The sequence below is a fragment of the Pleurodeles waltl genome, chromosome 6, assembly GCF_031143425.1.
Source record: "Pleurodeles waltl isolate 20211129_DDA chromosome 6, aPleWal1.hap1.20221129, whole genome shotgun sequence".
Classification (NCBI taxonomy): Eukaryota; Metazoa; Chordata; class Amphibia; order Caudata; family Salamandridae; genus Pleurodeles; species Pleurodeles waltl.
The window spans coordinates 332348698-332364288 of record NC_090445.1 but is presented as its reverse complement, the minus strand read 5'-3'; the positions used below and the strand labels follow the sequence as shown (position 1 = coordinate 332364288).

At 41.7% G+C, this 15591-nt stretch overlaps 1 protein-coding gene across 1 annotated transcript in view; it reads right to left on the bottom strand.

Annotated features, from left to right (window-relative positions):
* LOC138299703 (dehydrogenase/reductase SDR family member 4-like) overlaps window positions 1-15317 on the bottom strand; it is a 244332-nt gene extending 229015 nt beyond the window's left edge. Inside the window, exons 1-2 of the mRNA XM_069238200.1 lie at window positions 15215-15317; window positions 13164-13356 (exon numbers count right to left, since the gene is read on the bottom strand). Of these exons, the coding sequence (XP_069094301.1) occupies window positions 13164-13318 (155 nt within the window). The 5' untranslated portion in view covers window positions 13319-13356; window positions 15215-15317. The remainder of the gene's footprint in view (window positions 1-13163; window positions 13357-15214) is intronic.
* Between the last annotated feature and the right edge of the window lie 274 nt (window positions 15318-15591).

The window sequence follows — 15591 nt, the reverse complement described above, 5'->3', positions numbered from 1 at the left end:
GTATAATATCACCAAAGGAGAATCAAAATGTCACATAATATAAAATTTCACTAACACATAAAAGACAGATAATTCAATAGCGACAATGCCGAAGAAAAAGAATATGGTGCTTCAAATTCAGACTCAGATTTACCTGCCGAACCAGTGAATCTAAATTCCTAACTATTCTACTAATCTAAAGATGAATACAGAGGAAAGCGTCAACATCACAGGAAATTTCAGTAGAAGTCCTGTTGAGAGATGTGAGTAGCATAAAGCTACTTAACCTAATAAAGAAACAAGATGATCTTTCCCTATGGGTCCGCTCTAGTCAAGGGGCAAAGGAAATGTGAAGCACTGACTAACAAAACAACACTTTAATCGACCCCACAACCATCTGGTAGCTGACATCACATCCAAGGGAATTTCCACTAAGACACCATTGTAAATGATGTCCAATTAACTTTATCCTCCTCTGAACATATCTGCTCGACCTTGGATAACATCCACGCTCAGGAATTTAATGAAGGAGTTGTTCTTGTAGCTCCTTGTCACAGATTTTTGTCCTTGGCAACCAAACTCTCGATTATTTATCTAACACCTGCAGAGGAAAGAAAAAATAATACACAAAGGAGGCGAGTTTCATGTCGAAGTTAAACATACGAATCGCGTAGGCCTTGACTCCAGCCTGAACAACAGAAAGGAAGCACAATCCAGTTATACTTTTACAAATGAAATTCTCATAGGCACAATAAATGAAGAGTGATTATAAATTATCATTCGTTAAAATACTAAGGTATAAATGTGTTTGATTAACATTGCATAAAGACAATGTAATACTGTGGTCTTTTAATGTTACATATTTACATGGACATTGTTTTATTCATAATATATGAAGTTAAATGCTTCCTTACTCTTCTTCCAACAAAGCATAATGGTGCAGCCAAGTGATGCTCTATCACGCTCGATGCCAGTTATGCCTCCATATATGGGCATTCCTTCTGATACAGGAAAAGTGCCCTTGCCTTATGCCAGCTCATCTATTTTTGCATTACCTTTTTGGAGCCAATTCAGATAATGGCATGTATGATGCTGGAGATAACGTTAATGTGAACTACCATGAGGACAATTGGTATGAAGACCTCCAGAATGCCAGTGTACTGGACACTTCTCCAGACAATGGATTGGTTTCTCCTCCAGGTCCTTCCATGGGAGAGAATGCATTATTTGCCATGGTCATCATGAGGCATGCTGTTAAGATCCTAGACCTTCACCTTACCCCCCAAGAAGTGATGTACTCACTGAGTGGCAGACCAGTTCTGAGCCATTGCTTTCCTGTAACAAGGGTCTCACTAATACTCTCCTTGGGACCTGGGCTAAGCCCTGTTAGGGGCCTCTAGTCAACCATCAGATTGCCTGTAACCACCTTCCTGCATCGGGGATCCCTACTTCCTTACCCAACATCTCACAACTGGGAGCTTGGTAGTTCAGGCTTCAGCTAGCAAGGTGAACCCAAGTGAGTTCCCTTCTACTCATCATGACCGAGAGTACAAATGGACTGAGACCTTTGGGAATTGAGTATACTCATCCACCAGTATCGCTCTACGGTCCGTCAATGCTAGTTGCCTTCTGGGTCACTATACCCTTGCCTTGTGGGACTAAACGACCCAGGTTCTACCGCTCATGATTCTTTCTCAGGCCATTCAAAAGTCTGGCCATGTGGTGACATTTACAATGGTCACATTTACAGTCCCTTGCAGTGCTGATACAACTGATGATATTTTCAGAGCCATTGGCACAAGTGTGGCCTTCCACCGACATGCATGGATGCAGCACACTGGTTTTACAGTCCACATCCAGGCAAGTTGGATGGGCATGCCACTTGATGGTTCCTGCCTTTTGGGGCCAGGCAGATGCTGCCCTTGAATGTTTTAAGGAGAGCAGGACCACAGAGCACTCCATGGGCATGTCTACCCCCACCCCCACACCAGCTGCATCAACAGTTTTGTCCCCTCCATGAGTTAAGTAGATGTTTTCAACATTGCCATCAGCAATCCCCTCAGCCATTTTGTGGCCACCACTCTAGTGAGCACAGACCCCGACAACAGCAGGGGCAGGGATCAGCCCAATCAGTCACCCCCCTGGTTGCTGCCAGCACCATACCCCTTTAGTGTGTCCTTAGCAACACAAAAACTTCCTGTCGGAAGCAGGATCAAGCAGTTTATGCCAGGATGGCAAGTCCTCACTGCGGAGAGGTGAGTGTTGCAGATATCTGGACAGTCAGGTCCTTTGAGATGGGTACTTTGCTTGCTCGGTCCTGCAGGGAATTTTGGTTTGAGACAGTTCACAGATCTACCTCCAGGAAGGTACTACTTTGGTATCTACTCAAAGGTGAGGAATCATGAGTTAAAAGCCTCTATCAGAAGTCTACTAGAAAGAGTGTTACTGAAGGTGAACAACTTGTTCTTTAGGGTAGGTCAACTATTGTTGGGACAGGTAAAAATAAAAAAAATTAGCTTGAGTCTATGGAGGTAAACTGAACTTGGAGGGAGGGTGGGCAACTTAAAAAAGCATGTCAGAACCATCAGGGGAGAAGTCTATGTACAATGTTAAATGGGGTTAAAGTGAAACAAAAATGCAAAACCTCCCAAAAATACACAAATCCCAAAGAAAGTTCTGTTGTGATAAATAAATGTTCAATAGAAAAGAGACTAGAGACCAGGACCACCTTGAGCTCATCCTGAAGGGCAGGCACTTAAGCTGAAAGCAGGACAGAACATCACTTGTGGATATGGGCACATTAGAGTCAGATTGGCACCACTAGGTTAGTATTCGGAAACAGAACGAGTGGAAATGGCTGCAGTTCAGGAGAACAGGCGGCAACAGAGCTCTGTGCGCTGCTTAGCATGCACCTCTAGGTGTACTAGTGAAACACTACATGAGGGCTCAAGTGTGCTAGGGCGATATTCTTCCAAGCGGGAAATAGCTGTAGGTGGAGGGGCAACAACGGATGCAACTGCAGGCCTCACTGTTGAGGGGGCCTCTGGACTGGTGGATGGGGATGCTTCACAACCCGATGATGGGGGGACCTGCTCCTAGGACACCACAGATATAGTTTTTCTTGGCATGAAGGAGGTACATAGTCTGCCCTCTCCTGGCATGTGTTGTGCAAATCATTCACCTCCTCTGTGGCCTCTCCAGCCTCCGCCTGTGCCTACCTAGGAGACCAAGGTCATTCTTCTTCTTCGCCTCTGAACCTGCTGTTTACCTCTTTCTCATTGGATAAATGGATGACTGCTGAAAAGGAAAGGAAGTAAAAAAATCATGAGTGCCTATGTACACTGCTTCATGTACATCAAAAATCAAATTTCAGTATGATAGTATTACATGTGACAATGATAGAAAACGTCACAGAACCCACGCCCATTAGCCATATAAGCTTCTAAAATCAACATACAACTTTAACAGGGCTGACTGTGGTAACCAAAGATAAAAAAAAAGCACATAACGTTTTCACACTTAAAAAATATTTTATGTATGATACAGAAACATAAATGTCAACTAAGCACATAGGATGCCTAGACCTACTACAACACTGTCACCCTAACATTTACTTATGATGTCAAAACAGAACATTAGCATAATATGGATGCCAAAACGTTATTATTGATTTCTACAGTATGCATGTATATTATGTGGATAGTTGATGGCTATTCCTTGTAAGCTGCTGCTGAGGACTATGCTGGTTGTTAAAGGCACTAAACTCGCGACTCTAGCCTACAACAAGGGAGAGGGCCTTTAACAACTGTACATGCTGTGGCAGAAGGTGTATAAGGCTACTCAAACATTCCCTCCACCAAGGGTAGAATGTTATAAATCAAAAGGGGAGAAAAAGGAAGCAGGAAGACAAACTTTTGAAAGTTGAAGCATATGGCTTATATCTGCCATCAACAGACCTAAGCCCAGTCATTGTCTTTAATTGAGCTCCCCACATTCCAGTGTTCTAATATTTTTATGTGCATCACATGACAATAACCATTTTATATGTGTCAAGTAAAAAAATACTCATGTCTAACACATGTAAAACTTTTAAAATGTTATCTAGAGCATATGTGCTGCACGTTTAAGATAGGAAAGTCAGGCATTGTAAAAATAAATGCAAAATGTCAATGTTGAAGTACATTTTAACACTAAAAATAACAATTTACAAATGAAAAGCATCACCTGTGCTAACATAATATATTATCAATATTAAATCATAATTTAAATAAAAAGTACAAAATATTTGTACAAATAATTACATTATTAATTAACAATTTATACTTATGTGGAACTGTTAGACTTACCATGTTTCTGCTATTTATGACTCCTCCTACTGTGTGTGGAGGATCAGCCATGTGTTCTTAGGACCCTCCAGTACAAGGATGAAGAGTTTGGGGTAACGCTTGTGGAATTGGGATGATAATCCAAGCACCTTCTCTGCTTCATTTTGCCCAGCACTGGAGGCATTCCCAATACACTCCCTGCCTCTGTGGGTCCTGCAACGTGTGGTGATAGCCTTCCATATCTTATTACATGTTGCATGACTCAGCTGGGTTTCAGGTCCGGTGAAGCACTGAAAATACTTTGGGAGGATCCACTCCCTGATGATCTCCAATTCCTCCTTGGAGAAACTGTGGACCCTCTCATCATGATCGTCTGATATTTAGGGGATTTATGGAGTCAAAGGAGCAGCAGGATGAAGAATGATTGTTTGGTAGTCCTTGAATGGCTCAGAAATATCCTTGAGACTTGAAAGAGCGGATATGACTGTAACACACGGGTCTCAAATAAAACGGTAAGTGGCAGGAGGCCACTGAAAGTGCATTGTAATACGGACTAGTAATTGACATTAGCTTTTACCAAATGAGCAGCCCTGGCAAAGTCAAAGGATTGATCCCAGTTGACAAAATATGTGTTGGCTGAGAATTGACTATAGCTGATGATCGGCTGGAAATTCACTGTAATTGGATAACAAAGATGTTTCAGTACTTGATGACCATGAAAAGGAACAGAAGTGTCTGAGAACAAAACTTCTGTGCAAAGACACTAACTACTGAAGGACTCTTTATGAAAGTTGTGTGTGCCCAAAAAATTTTATTTGCTTCGTGTCAATCCTTGGATTGCAGTAAGGGAAGTGGGGTGTGTCTTCCCATTTAGGTGCACCACTTTTTTCTGTTAGGTGGTTCATTTTATACTGATGGTGTATTATCTGTGAGTGCTGGATTCCTTTAAAACACCTAATGTTTGTGTATTTAGTTCAGACATAAGGTCTACATGTAAGCCCTGTGACTTGGTGAGGTGGTGGAACAGGCAATAGGCTGCAGTAATTCAGCTCCCAACTTCTCGGGAGTACTGGCACCCTCGCTCGTAAGATCAAGACATCTGAAGCACAATTAGAGGATACCAAAAGTATTTTCAGTGATCCCTTGTGTACTAATTTGTGGCCCATTGTACCGGCGCTGAGGAAGAGTGGTTCTACGCTGGAAGGTGCTGTTAGGTCCTGCAATATTTTACAATGGATGATAAAGTTCTGACCTGTGTAAGGCACAAGAGGGCACTTCAAATCTTACCTACTTGGACAGCTTGTGGGGGATAGAGTCACATAAGGATCTTTTATCAGAATATTTAGGCCTCTGATGCTCAGTAAAAGATCCTTCAGTCCAGTAACTATGCAGGGATGCGTATGTTCACTGTTTAAGTGCAACTGCTGTGTAGAGGATGCTGGCAGAGTGGACTCAATATCTGAAGAATTTTTGGCACTGGGAAGAACCCTGGACATGAAGCAGGATATATGTCTGCATGTGTGAGTGTTGTTACATCCTGTCAATGGCGGCTCCCAGCTTCTACTGTCATTTCTCTTTTTTCAGAAAACCAGAAGTTCAATGGGAAAACATGTTTCCTACAAACTCTGTAACATAACTCCTAATGAATTCCAACATGTGCATGTAAGACTCACTGGTCCAGTTAAACCCTCAAGCTAGGGTCAGGGCTGGAGCCTGTCTAGATCATGCTGCCTCTTTGGATTGGTGTAAAACCAACACAGATATTCCTCATTTTCAGCTGACAGGAGAGCTACCCCTCTCCTTTGGCAAATCCATCCCTTGCTCTGCTATGTAATAGCTTGCTCAATGAATATAGAATAGCTATCATTCAACTGTTAAAGACAGCACAAGTGTGCCTCGGTTGCCACAGTCAGCACAGCTGGCCCTCTCCTGCTCCAGACAGAAGATATTCCTCTTCTATGGCAGATCAACCTTTTACTCCACTGGCTGACAGCTCTCTAAGTGCATAAAAAAGCAGTTATCCCCTATCTTCCTTAGAGAACAACGGTACCTTTTGAGGTCTGGCAGTATCCTTTTGATTTTGCTAAAATAATATGTATATTATACATACTTATAGGGGCTTTCAGCTCTCTCCCTTCATCCATTACTTTGTTGTTGTGCCATTCACATTTTGCTTCCACCCAGGACAGCATACAGCATGGGGCAATGGGTCAGCCTACCTCAGCCACTCCTTACCTTCTCTTTGAGACACTGCATTTTGCTCTTTCACAGCGAGCACATCCGTAGGCAAGGTAGTTCCTTTCTTTGCCAATTGTTTTGTTTTTACTTTATAATTACCTTAGTGTTGCCGTTGTGTTTATAAGCTAGGGTGAAAGCAGTACCTTTCTACCAGATGTGAGCACTGGCACATTCCAGCTTTATCAGTTCCTATCTGCTGCCAATGCCGTTGTGAGTTCCTTTTGAATTGTTCTTTGTTGACTGATGGTATTTCAAACTATAACAGATTGCATCCAGGTTTCCCCTTTTTACTATGTTTGCAGTACACAGGTTAAAAGCTTTATTGTTATATTTGTTATTGTTATACATGCGAAATCGTAATGGAACACATTCATTCTGGACTCAGGTTCACCAAAGGTTCTTTCATAAATTTGCCCAGCACTTTGCAACACTTGTAACACTTTCCTTCCTTCTTTCATTTCTTTCCTTTCTTTTTTCCTTTTCCCTCTTTTTCTGCCTTGCCTTCCTTCTTTTTTCTTTGGCTCTTTCCTTCAATCTTTCTTTCTTGCCTTCAATCTTTCCATATTTTTGTCTTGCCTTCATTCGTTCCATCTTTTTGTCTTGCCTTCCTTCTTTCCTTTCCTTTCTATTCTTTTCTTTCATTCTTTCACGTTTCCACTTCCCTGCATTTTCCTTCTCTCTCCTGCTTTCCTTCATTTTTTCTTTTTTCCTTTTTCCCTCCAAGTTCTTTCCTTTTCTACTTTCTTTCCTTCATCCTGTCTTTCCAACTTTCTTGCTTTATTTCATGCTTTCATTCATTCTTTCATTTCTTGTCTTCCTTTTTTCTTTATTTCTTTGCAGCTTTCTGACCTTCTGTGTTCCCTTCTTTATTTTTATATATCCTTTCTTTTTTCATTCTTGTTTTCTTTCCTGTATCTTTCATTATTTTTCCTCTTCCCTACTTTCTTTTTGTTCCTTTCTTTTTCTTTGCTTCTTTCTTTCTCTTTCGTTCCTTCCTTTTGTCTTTCTTTCTCACTTTCTATTTCCTTCTTTTCTGCTTTCCTTTCTTCTTTCCTTCTGTCCTTCTTCCCGTATTTCTTATCTTCTTTTTGTGTTTCTATTCTTCTTTCTGTATGTCTAACTTTCTTTCCCTGTCTTTCTTCTTCCTTTCCTTTTATTTTCTTTTTCCTTCTTATCTTTTCTTCTGTTTTTCTTTCTTTCCTTCTGTCCTCTTTCTTTCTATCCTTTCCTTCTGTCTTTCAATCATTTCTCTCTCTTTTTTTCCTTTCTTTCTATCACAATTGGCATTTTTAGGTCTGTGTTAGCCAAGTTATTCTGATTTTACTTATAACGGTTTTCAGACAAACTTTATCCATTTGTCTATGGTTGTGCCATCAACATTTTTCTTCAATCTACTTGAGCATGCATCAAGGGGTAATGTGTCAGTACACTTTAGACATTGGCTGACTTCACCATGAGTCATGTCATGCTTCCCTTTCACAAAGAGAATATCCACACACAAAGTAGTCCATTTCAAAGCCAGATAGTGCTATGGTAATGTGTGTTTTTTTAGATCAAAAACATGTTTACCTTTAGTCATTTTTTTATTTTAGATCGCCAAAAACTCACATCTTCTCGAACAATAAGGTTTTGTAACAACCAGGTCAAAACAAGAATTTCCAAAATATTGTTAGACAGGCAATGCCAGGCCTATTGGCTTTGCCAATAATTGTTATAGGTTGCAGACAGCAGAACCCTATCACTTTAGTTAGATAAAACTGAGAGCTAACTTGCTCAGCTGAGGTATGCCTTGAGAGGTCCATGCTTTTATGATTATCTGTCTACCTGTATCGTCTGTCTGTCCACATCCATCTCCACCAGCAAGCGATAGAGATAGATCCTCAATCACAAGCAATAACGGATCAGGGAATGGGGCCCTTGCCAAAAGAGGACCTCAGAGGTAACTCTGGTGTAGAAAAAGAACCTCGTAGACAGCTTTGGCAGGACAAACAAGGGGTCATGGGTAAAGGCGACAAGAAGGCAGATGCACTCTCACAACCTAGCAACACTGATGTGAGAAACATCAGATACAACAAAAGAGTGATGGTGCACCCAATAAAAACAGAAAACATGTAATATAGGGACACACCTGTTCCAAACACAGGGAGAAAGGGAAACAAGGACAAAGGGCATGCTTCCATCAGACTCTATATCAGAAACAATGAACTCCAGATCAGAGGCTGAAGATACAGAAACAATGCACTAGAAAGACACACACACCCTATGTCATTTAGAATGACACAACATTATTACCCCAATATGACACCTCTGACAGATTCAGGCTAGGCTGAGTGCCTCCACACCGGAACTCAAGGTTAGGCTATCCTGCACCTCCTCGTGCAGATCTTCACTCGACTAGTAGTGTTGTGTTATTGACAGTTTGTAGTGCTTCCTGTGTATACAATGAAGACTCACAGATAAAACTTGGTATACATGTTCAGTCTATATTTTAATGCTATCAAAACAAATGGCAAAGGTTCGCTTTGGAAGCATCTTAGAACAGGTAGGTGGGGCATCAGGCTTGAATTCTCAGGAATATTAATTCTTACCTCACAGTGGGTATGATTATTGTTTTTACATTTTGAAGCTTTTTTATGTACATTTTTTTAAATATTTGCTGTCTAGATTTATAACTCCCAATACGTTAGAATAAATTCATAGCAATGCCAGGATTTTTGTATATATTCCTATAACAATTACATTTAAGGGGGTATAATATGTTTTCCTTGTTATATAGTTGCTCTTTGTAAAAAACGTTTAATGCAGTGTGAAAGTCAACAGGAGAACTCAGGGTTTTGGCACAGACGCAGACTCAAACTGACCTTTACAGATGTACACATTACTCATAGATAGTCTGCATCCCCACAGCACATTTTGCGCAGTGCACAATAACATCACTCTTCGCGCAAACACATGGCGCACACTTAGCGTGTATATGCAAATTATTTATTGATATTTATATTTATTTATTTGCAGTTTTATATAGCTCGTAACAGACTTGTGGTGTCTAAGTTCTTTACAGAGAGAAATAAAAGAGTATACTTTATATAAAATAAATAAAAAGAGTTCACTTGAAAATCAAACAAATGGTACATCAGGGAATATCGTTTTTAGACAACTTTGCAGTGAATTCTATAACGCTACCCCTGACGAGGCATTGAAGCACTTTTCAGCGAGTAGCACGCTACTCCAGAACCCAAAAGCATTAGTGGTTGATGAATATACGGAAATATGAGTACAATATTAGTATTAGTATAGGGAGGTATGGTATAGGTTAATATGAGCGGAGGACGTGAGTCTGTTAGCTGGACTGAATAGAATAATGGAGGGATAGCGGAGGGAAGAATCCAGAAGTGTTGATTTGGAGATCATAGTAGTAAAATGAGATTTGGGATGAGTTACGGAGAGATGGAGGAGGCAAGAGCATGTAGAAAGGGATTAGGGAGATCATAGTAATAAAATTAGGTTGGGAATGAGTCAAAGGAGAGATACACGAGGGAGAATTTAGTAGGGTTGTTTGGGAGATCATAGTAGTAAACTGAGGTTTGGGGTGAGCCAGAAGGGGTAGGGGAGAGAAGAGTCTAGGAAGGATAATTTTGGAGATCATAGTAGTAGAATGGGTTTGGGATGAGTCATAGTGTGGAGATAGAGGATAGATAGATAGAGGCATAGGAGGATGGTGAGATAGAGTAAAGCTTTCAATAGAGTATTTTTTTCTTCTTGTACAGTAGTACTAAAGTAATAAATATATAGATACATGATTGCATAGTAAGGGATTATAGGGTTCATTGTGACATTGGCGGTAAACACTGCCTACCGCCGCGGTGACGGCTGCCAACATACCGCCAAGGCGCCTAACATCTGTCCGTCATATTATGAGCACTGCCTGACTTCCGCCACAATAAGAGTGGAAATCCGGCAGTGCTTATGGTGGTGGACTGTGGTAAGCTGGCTCTGCTAATACCAGCACCGCCTTGCCAGAACAACTCCGCCAGCTGTATTATGACCAGTAATATGGCCTGGCGGTGTTCTGCTAGCGGGGTGCTGCCAGCGGTAGCAGTGCCCCTTCCCGTTCCCTGCCGGAAGACCTCCTCACCCAAGGTAAGTCGGGCATCCGACAGGGGATGGGGTGGCGAGGGTGGGGGATGTTGTGTGTGTGTGTCTGAGTGTGTGCATAAATGTGTGAGTGTGTGTATGAATGCATCTGTGTGTGATGTGTTGTTTGCATGGCTGTATGCGTGTGAGTGAATGCGTGCAAGAATGGTGAAGTGAGTGCGTATCTGCATGTCAGTGTGATTGTGTGTAAGAATGTGTGTGAGCATGTCTTGAAGTATGCGTGAATGAATGTGTGTATGTCAGTGTGTGAATGAATATGTGTATGTCAGTGTGTGAATGAATGTGTGTATGTGAGTGTCTGTGTGCGTGTATGTGGGGAGGGGTTGTGGGGTGAGGGGCGCTGTGACTGCAGTTTGGGTGGGGAGGGGGAGTGATATGTGCGTGTGTGGCTGTGGAGGGTGGGGTCAGTTGTGTGCTGTGTGCGTGTCTGCTGGTGTGTGCATGTATAGGGGGTGGGGGTGTGTGGATGTATTGGAGGGGGTGGGGGTGAGTGGATCGGAGGGGGTGAGTAAGTGGATCGGAGGGGTGTGGGGGTGTTAGTTTGTGTATCGGGTGGGTGAGTGTTGGGGGGTGGGGGAGCCGCCTATCCGGTGACAGGGAAGGAATTCCCTGTCACCGGTAGGGCCTACCGCCATGTTTTTTGTGGCATTGCTAACGCCATGAAAAGCATGGTGGAAGGACAGCTCATAATGCCATGGGAGGTACTATGTCGGCCGCCAGGCTGGAGATAGATATCTCCTGCCCGGTGGCTCATAACGCCATGGCGGTATGAGTGGAGAAGTGGTGGGTTGGCTGCAGCCAACCCGCCAATCTCATAATGTGGCGGTATGTACCGCCAGCTGTTGGCAGTAATACTGCCACATTAACCCTGGCGGTCAGAAGACCGCCAGGTTCATAATGAGGCCCTATATGTGTAAGGAATATAAAATATTGAGATTTAAGTTGTATTATATAAACACAGACTTTCAAGAGGTGGAGAATTTGAAGTTAATTTATTTCTGTACTTTTATAACATTATTTTATCTTGCCTCAATATTTCAATAGTGAAATGCTTGTATATAAATAGTTAAGATAATATTTACCTATTGTTATAATTAAAATAAAAACAGAGACTAATAAGCATCTAATCAAATAACTTATATAGAAACTATGCAATGACTTATGAACATGTTAAGCACAGAATATACACATATATATATATATATACACACACACACACACAGACACATAGATACATATATACGTTGAACTGTAAGTAAAATATACATTTGCTAACACAGGCCTAAGAAAGATGTATGTATTTTAAGATAAAATAGTTATTATACATATTTGTACAAAGAAATATACATATCTAGAAATATACATATAATTAAATTATAAATGTTTACATACACCAGGATATGCAGTCCATTGCAGTTTGAGTATGGTGGTTATGTAGGAGAGAGCTAACTTGAGTAGTCTTCTGAAGATAAGATAGCTATTGATGGATCTTATATTTGGGGGTAATGAATTACATAGTTTAGACAAACATAGAAATGCTAACAAATAAAACAACTAAATGTCGTCAGACAACATGACTTAATCACCATTTTTCGCTGCACGAAACCAATAGGCTTGCATGAATGCATGATAAAAGGGAAGGATGGGTCACACATACACTTGAGGTGTGGAAGGTGGTTTATGGACAGCTAAATGGACAGTATTTAGAAATGGGCAGGAGTTGAAGAGCGTTTGCGGCCGTTCAGTTTAGATGGAGAGGTATTTTAGGAGAGATGGTGGGGGGTGTGTTTTTTCTCTACTTGCAAGGCCAAGGCCATTGTTAAAGGCTGTAAGGTGTGATGCCAGGCTTTATGTTTTGTATGCACTAATGACCAAGTCTGTCATGCTTGTTCCATCATGCCAATTCTAAGAAGAGCAGCCTCACTCCCCATAAAGAAGGGTCAAAGATAATGTAGATTGTGACATCCTGAAGGATCCACATCACCAGAAGACCGAGTTGGAGGGAAAGAGGAAACCAATGAATTAAGCTGGTGGAACCCACCCTGGAAGACCATAAACGACTGTCTCTCAAATCTATCAGCAAGTCATTCAACATGTGTATTCCTACAGAACATATCGTGACATCTGGCCCACTCCCCTTTTTCTGTTATGTTTATCCCAGTGCTGAGTTAGTGTTAATTCGTACATCTCACCTATGTCGCGACTGTTCCTCTCCCACCCCCCTGCTGTCTCAGTGCACATCTTCTGTTCTACTCACAATGTCATTTATAAACCTTTTGTACCTGTGTGGTCATTATGTAAGCATGTGAATCGTACTCTTGAAAGCATAAAAAAAGCACAGTATCTGTAAAAATAAAAAACATGTATGCATCTTTGAAAACACAGATCAGGTGATGAGTGCTGTATTTACTGTTTATGGCATTTGAGCTCCTGCAGAAGGACTTTTGTACTGAGGTTTATTCTCACCCTTGAGTGGATCCGGTGATGATTGCCACTTTGTTCTTGTGTGGTCCATCTCTCTGCACATCTGCTGCATTGCTCATTTGTAGGGTGCCACACAATGGAGCTCGGCACACCGTTGCCCGAAGGAAGTGGCCAGCTCTTGCCCACGAGGACATCATGCTTCTTCTCTGTCCCCTGAGGATGGTAAGTTTGGTCGCTGTAGAAGAGGCAAGAAAAAGAGCAGGTGAGTGGTGGTGAAACATCTTTAGAATGTACATGAATGGGGTTAGTATGAGAGAAGGCACCATGGAGTGTGGTATCCTTGGAAATTTAGACCCAAATGGTGGACTTGGGTGCATGTCACCATCATCAGTCAGATCTTCCACACCTCACTGTATGTCAACCTCATCTCAAGTCAGTGAAAGAGGGGCTCTGAAAGCACAATCCATTCTTCACTGTGATTTGCAGTCGATGGAGAGAACGGGTGAGTATGTCGAGTGTTCTCAACCTTTACAACTAAGCAAAGGATTCTGCATATACTTGGGGGCTTTTTGGTAAGCCCCGTGGTGCAGGGCATCGCAATTGACCTCACTGCGCTGACATGCGCCAAAGGGAAGGGGCAGAAATGCACTGTAACTATAAGATCTGCAGAATGCAGCACACATCGAATACGGAAAAAACGAGGAGAAAAGATAATATGTCTGCTCGTTGCGCCACCCCTGGGGAGGTGTAAGATTTTGATGCATTCCCAGGTTACAGATTCTTGTAAATCTGGAAATGCATAAAAAACCATGGGTGTTGCATCGGAAAACTCTTCGCAACACCAATGGCACACCTCCCTGACGCAGTGTGAAGCAACGCAGCACTACGTTGCCTTACACCATATCTACAATGCCATGAAAAGCCATGCAAAGTGGATTTGCATGGTCTTGCAAATATGGGTCTGCACAATGCGCTGTGTCACAAAAAGTGACTCAATGGAGGCGCACAGGGCTTGTAAATAACCCCCTATGTTCTTTTAGGCAATTTTATATTTGTCCTGTGTGCATAGGAGTCTGCAGTGAATAGTAAAACGAGAGAAACATATTGTTTCCATAGAGAAGGTGGTGGAGATCACCTGTGAGCGATAGAAGGTCCAAACCCATGGGCAGGATTCGAAACAAATGGAGACATAAGTGATAATATTGGTAATTTCTACACACTGCATCGCATAAACTGAACTGTGTTAAATACCCAACGCAAGTGTGCGCACTGCATCAACGTCTGACAGAAGGGAAATGAGCAACACAACTGTTTGTAAATCAAAAAAGTTGCTCCTTGAAATAAAATACGCAACTTACATTTTTTGCTTTTCGACCTGCAAGAGAAAGGCTGAGGCTGAGCAGAAAATATACACAATGTCGCAAATCCTTTCAAGGCAAAGTGAAAGAAAAGGCGGTTTTAGGCCCGTATTTATACTTTTTTGCGCCGCACTTGCGTCGTTTTTTTACGCAAAAACGGCGCAAACTTGCAAAATACCATTGTATTTTGTAGGTTTGCGCCGTTTTGCGGTACATGAATGCAATGTTTTTTTCAAGCTATTTTATTCCGTTTTAAATAGATATTTATTTTAGAGAAGAGAGAACCAATGAGACAACCCCTTACACATGGAAAAAATACTCTAATGAACTGCTGTAATTAGGTCTTGCTGCAGTAGCTTATAAATATCAGAAAAAAAACACCAAACCCTAGTAGGGAATGGTAGAAGACGCCGAAAATAAAAATAAAATGCGAAAACAAAGTCATGTTATACGTTGACACTCGATGGTAAGAATTAAGAAAGGTGCCAACCACCTCTACAACGGCACCTACTGAACACTGCACCCAGGACTTTACAACAACTATAAAACTCTGTTTTAGGGCTGAGTTTTGAAAACGCACATATTAACTATGTATCTTTTACAATAACACTATGCACACGAGCACGGCAATTCAAGTAAAACAAGATCAGCACTGTTAATATATTTATAATATTGGTTTTAGATGTTTTTAGGCTTTTTACCCCGTGAAAACAAGGATAAAACGCATTACAGTACCTTATTCCTCCGACTAGGTAAAGGTAAGTGATTTATCCGCAGGGGTGCAGAGCAAAGGCGCGGCTTCTCCCGTGCAACTAATATACACCTCCTCACAGCCAGCGCCAGGCCTTGGCTCTCCCAACAGGCTGATTTTGAAAAGACCACACCCTCCCATCCCGTCAGGTACAGAAGTATAAAGCAAACTCGTTAAGGGCCAACACGTGGGTTTGGTGCATTGGTATGTGTCAGTGAAAAGAAAAGACTTTGTGTAATTAATCTTTATGCATCTGTGTTGACGAGAGAAAAAGGCTTGTTTGTTAGTCTCTCTTCTGGGAGTGCTCACTATGGGCCAGATGTAGCAAATTAAAAATTTGCGAGGTGCAAAGTGCGAGTCC